Raw genomic sequence first — 5,561 nt, forward strand, 5'->3', positions numbered from 1 at the left:
TGGGGAGGTCTGGGGGGCACACCTGGGCACACCTGGGGAGGTCTGGGGGCACGTGGGGGACAGCTGGGCATACCTGGGCACACCTGGGCTGGTTGTGTGGGCAGGAGGTGATCACGCAGCAGATGCTGGGGGGGCGGGGTCAGGGCTCTGTGGGCGTGTCGCAGGGCTGTCTCACCTGTCCCCAGGTGCTGTCGGAGGTGTGTGGGCAGGAGGTGACCACGCAGCAGATGCTGCCCACGGTGCTGCGCATGGCGGCCGACGCCGTGGCCAACGTGCGGTTCAACGTGGCCAAGTCCCTGCAGCGCATCGGGCCCATCCTGGACAGCGGGTAAGGGCACCTGGGGGCACCTGTGCTCACCTGGGCACACACCTGTACAGACCACACCTGTACAGACCGACACGTAGCAACGCATGGGGCCCATCCTGGACAGCGGGTAAGGGCACCTGGGGGCACCTGTGCTCACCTGTGCTCACCTGGGCTCACCTGGGCACACACCTGTACAGACCACACCTGTACAGACCAACACACAGCAACGCATGGGGCCCATCCTGGACAGCGGGTAAGGGCACCTGGGCATACCTGGACTCACCTGGGCCCATCCCCACACCTGTCCCACCTGTCCCACCTGTCCCAGGACGCTGCAGACAGAGGTGAAGCCGGTGCTGGAGAAGTTGACGCAGGACCAGGACGTCGACGTCAAGTATTTCGCACAGGAGGCGCTGACAGGTGGGGAACACCTGGGGAACACCTGGGGGGGGACATGGGACACACCTGGGGACACACCTGGGGACACACCTGTGGGTGGGGGGGATGCTATGAGGGGGGAAACAGGAGGGACCTTGAGGGGTTGGTTGGGACATCGTGGGGCGGTGGGACATTGTGGGGGGACAGGGGGTGGGCTCTGGTGACATTTGGGGACACCGAGGTCACCCCGTGACCTCCCTGTCCCCCCTCCCTGCAGTGCTGGCCTTGGCCTGACACCCCCCGGGACCCCCCCGCATGTGACCGGCGCTGTGACCCACCCCCGGTGTCACCCCCACCCTCCTTTCGGTGTCCCCTTCCCCCCCCCGGGGGTGTCACCGTGTCCCCCCCTCACCCCCCCCTTTCCTGCGCTGTTAATTAATTAATTACCGATTATTTCGCCGTTAATAAAAACCACAATGAGGTTCCGCTGCCGTTTATTTCGGGGGATGGGGACGACAAAAGGGGACATTTGGGGGGGAAGGGGGCGACAAATCGAATCACGTGGTGCAAGAAACGACCCCGTAAAAAAAAAGGGGCGCCTGGCCCTTTAAATGCGGCGAGAGCGTGGCTTTGTGCTGGCCACGCCCCCCTCCGCCATGCGTCGATCGTGGCCACGCCCCCCTGGCGGCGCACGCGCAGTTGCCCCCGGCTCGGCCGCGCTCGCCGCGCCGGAGCCGCGACCGGGCCAGAGGAGGGGGAAGCTCCGGGACCCCCGAGGGGGAACAGAGACCCCCCCCGGGACCTTTGCGGACCCCCCCGAGGGGGTCCGGGACCTCCCGGGAGCTCCCGGGCGCCCTCAGAGCCCGCTCAGACACCCCGCGGGTTCCCGGATGTCGGACTCGGGGCAGAGCCCCGCCCCCGTCGCGCGCAGGCGCTGCTGGAACCGCGAGAAGGAGCCGGAAGGAGGCGGGGCCGAGAGAAGGGTGGGCGGGGCTCGGGTGTGAGGGTGGGGCTTGGGATGATTGACAGCCTCAGGTGTGGGAGAGGGTGGGGCTTTTTTCTTGAGGCGGGGCCTGCGGAGTGAGGGGGCGGGTCTGGAACTTTGAGGGCGTGGTCTGAGCCACGGGCATGACCCTGCTGACCCCGTTTTCCCCCACAGGAGGTGGGGGAGGAGCCCCCAGGGCTCCCCCAGAAGACCCCGATCATCCTGGCGAAGCCCCCTGGAGAACGGGTGAGCTGGGGGCACTGGGGGGCACTGGGGGGCACTGGGAGGGAGTCACACCCTCTGATGTCATCTTTTCTGGGGTGGGCGTGCCCACAGCAGGCTCCACCCACCCAGAAGGCAGGTCCACTGCAGGCCCCACCCCCTCCTGCGCCGGCCCCACCCATCGTGCTGATGAAGGCGAGGGGGGAGGAGGGGCGAGGCCTCCCTGGGGGTGGAGCTCCCCAGGGGGAGGGGCCAGCACAAGCCCCCCCCCCTGAGAGGGAGGGGCCTCGCCCCACCCAACCCATGTACCAACTGCATGGGAGGGGCCTCCCCCCGCCAGGGGCGCCAGACCGTGAGTGGGGGGCTGAAAATGGGGGAGGGGCTGGAGTATGTAAATGAGAGTGGGGTTAGAGGGGGTGGAGTTAAAGGCTGTGGGTGTGGTTAAATAGTTGGGGGCGTGGTTTGGGGTTCTGGGCAGGGTTACAGGGTGGGTGGGGCTGGAGGGGCGTGGTTAAGTGTGATAAGTGTTGCCAGATGTTTGTGGGCGTGGTTTAGGGTTGTGGGAGGGGCTTGGGATTTGTGGCCACGTCCCCAAAAATGGGGCGTGGCCCCTTGGTGGGCGTGGCCCCACCTGTCTGTCCCCGCCCCCTCCCAGCGGCCCAGGCCCAGGCCCGGCTGGCGGCGCCCGAGAAGATGAAAACCAGTATCAAACTGGTGGACGAGCAGATGAACTGGTGCGACAGCGCCCTCGAGGTGGGGGGCAACAGGGGGTCCTGGGGGGGGGTGGTGGGTGACCGAAGCTGAGGGAGGTTGGGGGGCCCTGGTGGCGTTTGGGGGGGGTTTTTTGGGGTCCCACGGAGGTTCCAGGGCCTTCCCAGTGACTCCCAGCGCTCCCAGTTCCTCATGGAGCACACGGATGTGCTGGGGGGGATCTGGGGCTGTCCCAGAGCCCTCCCAGTGACTCCCAGTGCTCCCAGTTCCTCATGGAGCAGACGGACGTGCTCGTGGTCGGGGCCCTGGGGCTGCAGGGGACGGGGAAGTCCACGGTGCTGTCACTGCTGGCCGGGAACCAGCCCGAGGAGGACCCGCGGTACTGGGGGGCACTGGGAGGGACTGGGAGGGGGTCTCACCTGTCCCTGGGGTCTCACCCGTCCCCCCTCACTGGTGTCGCCCCCCAGGTCGTTTGTGTTCCGACCACAGCCCCCCGAGCTGCGGGAACGGGGCGGGGCCCAGACCGGGGGCATCGACCTGTTCGTCACCCAGGAGCGGGTGCTGTTCCTGGACACGCAGGTAATTAGCGCTAATTAACCAATGACCGTGATTATCCGCCAGCGCGCTCCCCTCTTTTCCCCTGCCCCTCATTACCGCGCAGGGGGGGCGTGGTCTCTCCCACTGACCACACCCCTCTTGGCCCCACCCCCAGCCCATCCTCAGCCCCGCCCACCTGGACCACCTGATCAACAACGACCGGAAGTTGCCGCCGGAGTTCGCGCTGCCCCACGCCTACGTGGAGACACAGGTGAGGGGGCGGGGCACAGGGGAGGGTGGGAGGGGCCTGGGATGCTAATGAGGGACGGGCATGCTAATGGAGCTCATGAATATTCGCCAGTCGCTGCAGATCGCCGCCTTCCTGTTCACCGTGTGCCACGTGGTGCTGCTGGTGCAGGACTGGTTCACCGACCTGGGGCTCTACAGGTGGGGGAACCCCCAAACCTGCCCAAAACCCACCCAAAACTCACCTAAAACCTGACCAGCAACTGCCCCCAAAACCCCCCCAAACTGCCCCGTTCCCACCCAGGTTCCTGCAGACGGCAGAGATGGTGAAGCCCCCGACGCCCTCCCCGAGCCACGACTCGAGCGGGGCTGGGGCGGAGGAGCCCTCGGAGTATTACCCACACCTGGGTGAGTCCCGTGGGTCTGCCCCGTGGATCCTGACCCCACAGCCACCCCAAAACCCCTCCCCAACCCCACAACCTTCAATTCCAGCCCCGTTTTTTCCCAGTTCCAGCCCCACAACCTCCCCTTTTTCCCCCCCAGTGTTTGTGCAGACTCGGGCCCCCCCCGACTGTTTCTCCCCCCGCCGCCTGGGGCAGATGCAGCAGGTTCTGGGGCGACTCATGGCCCACTCACGCCTCAAATACCGGGGTAGGAGGGAGCTGGGCATCCTAGGGGGGCTTTGGGGGGTGTTTGGAGGGGCTTTGGGAGGGTTTTGAGGGGTCTGGGGGGGGTTTAGAGGGTTCTGGGTTTTTTTGCAGGGGGGTTTGAGGGGTCTGCAGGTGTTTTTGAGGGTCCCAGGGGGGGACTCTTGGGGGTCTCTGAGGGGTTTTTTGGGTCCCTGAGATTGGTTTTTGGGGGGGTTTGGTGTCCCCCAGGGTCCCTGTCGATGCGGGAGCTGCTCCCGGGGGGTTTGGGGGCTCCCCCAGGCCCCCCCGAGGCCGAGGTGAACCTGTTCCTGCTCCCCCCTCTGGAGGACGAGGGCGACGACCCCCCCCTGCGGGCAGGTACAGACCAGTATGGACCAGTATGGAGCAGAGATTCCCCCCAAACCCCTCCCAGTCCACCCCAGTACCCCCACAAAAAGCCGTAACATCATCCCAGTGCTCCCCCAGTTCCCCTCCCAGTGCCCCCCAGTGCTCCCAGTAACCCCAGTGTGTCCCCCCAGGTGGCGGGGGGGCTCTGTTCCCGGCCCTGCCGCCGTTCCGGGGCCGGGGGGGACTCGGGGGGCTCCTGGCCCGGCTCCGGGGGAGAGTCCTGGCGGCAGCGCGGTCCCAGTTATCCCACAGCCTGCTCACCGAGCGCAACTGGTCAGACTGGAGGGGCTGGGGAGGGGATTTGGGACTGGGAGGGGATTGAGGGACACTGGGAGGGATTGGGAAGGGGTTTGGGGGTGACTGGGAGATACTGGGGAACACTGGGAGGAGGTTTGGTGGTGCTGGGAGGGGACTGGGGTGAACTGGGAGATACTGGGGGGCACTGGGAGGGGGTTTCAGGGCCCTGGGAGGGAGTGGGAGGCACTGGGAGATACTGGGGGGCACTGGGAGGGGGTTTGGGCGTAACTGGGAGGGAATATCTGGTCTTTACTGGTCTGTACTGGTGCAGGTTTCACTACGCTGCACGGATCTGGGACGGAGTGAAGAAATCGTCGGCACTGGCCGAGTATGGGCGGTTACTGGGCTGAACTGGGATGGACTGGAATGGACTGGGAGAGGGGGTCAGGGCATCAATAAATCCCTCGGAGACCTCCGAAACGGCCCATTTGTGTCCTGATTAATTATCCTTCAGTTACCCCCAAGCCCTTAATTATCTCCAACCCCTTAATTATCCCCCCAAAAGCCCCTTCTCCCCCCTTTCCCCTCACGGCTTCGCGCCCCCCAAAAAAATGGCGCGAAAAAAAAGGGCGGGAAACCCCCCCCAGCCTTGGAGGACCCGAGTGGCCTGGGCGGGTCCTCCAGCGCATGCGCAGTAACCAAGAGAAGGTGCCGCTACCATAGAGTCTGGGGGACGGCGGCGCCGAGCGGCTCCATGAGGGAGCCCTGAGGCGGCTTCCGGTGAATGGCGGCGAAGGGGGAGATGCCCGAAATCCCCTTCACGAGGGTCGTGTCCGTGTCCAGCGAGGACCCGGTGGGGCCTGGGGGGCTTTGGGGGACCGGGGGGACTCTGGAGGTCTCG

At 66.0% G+C, this 5,561-nt stretch overlaps 2 protein-coding genes across 3 annotated transcripts in view; both read left to right on the forward strand.

Annotated features, from left to right (window-relative positions):
- The window catches only part of PPP2R1A (protein phosphatase 2 scaffold subunit Aalpha), an 8,680-nt gene extending 7,510 nt beyond the window's left edge, over nt 1-1,170 (forward strand). Inside the window, exons 7-9 of the mRNA XM_027910378.1 lie at nt 105-328; nt 636-727; nt 963-1,170. Of these exons, the coding sequence (XP_027766179.1) occupies nt 105-328; nt 636-727; nt 963-979 (333 nt within the window). The 3' untranslated portion in view covers nt 980-1,170. The remainder of the gene's footprint in view (nt 1-104; nt 329-635; nt 728-962) is intronic.
- A 236-nt stretch (nt 1,171-1,406) lies between these two features.
- On the forward strand, nt 1,407-5,136 carry SMG9 (SMG9, nonsense mediated mRNA decay factor). Of its 2 annotated transcripts, none has more exons than XM_027910376.1 (13): nt 1,407-1,668; nt 1,845-1,916; nt 2,007-2,244; nt 2,548-2,645; nt 2,870-2,982; nt 3,071-3,182; nt 3,316-3,411; nt 3,502-3,587; nt 3,691-3,794; nt 3,930-4,037; nt 4,265-4,393; nt 4,555-4,696; nt 4,992-5,136. In XM_027910376.1, the coding sequence occupies exons 1-13, from the start codon at nt 1,576-1,578 to the stop codon at nt 5,068-5,070; spliced, it is 1,470 nt and encodes a 489-aa protein (XP_027766177.1). In that variant the 5' UTR covers nt 1,407-1,575; the 3' UTR covers nt 5,071-5,136. The 2 variants fall into 2 exon arrangements, with proteins under 2 accessions (XP_027766177.1, XP_027766178.1); XM_027910377.1 differs by having other exon boundaries at nt 2,010-2,244.
- Nucleotides 5,137-5,561: the final 425 nt, after the last annotated feature.

Source organism: Empidonax traillii, unplaced genomic scaffold (genome assembly GCF_003031625.1).
Source record: "Empidonax traillii isolate 1590-97213 ecotype Southwest subspecies unplaced genomic scaffold, ASM303162v1 scaffold3337:size16714, whole genome shotgun sequence".
Taxonomy (NCBI): Eukaryota; Metazoa; Chordata; class Aves; order Passeriformes; family Tyrannidae; genus Empidonax; species Empidonax traillii.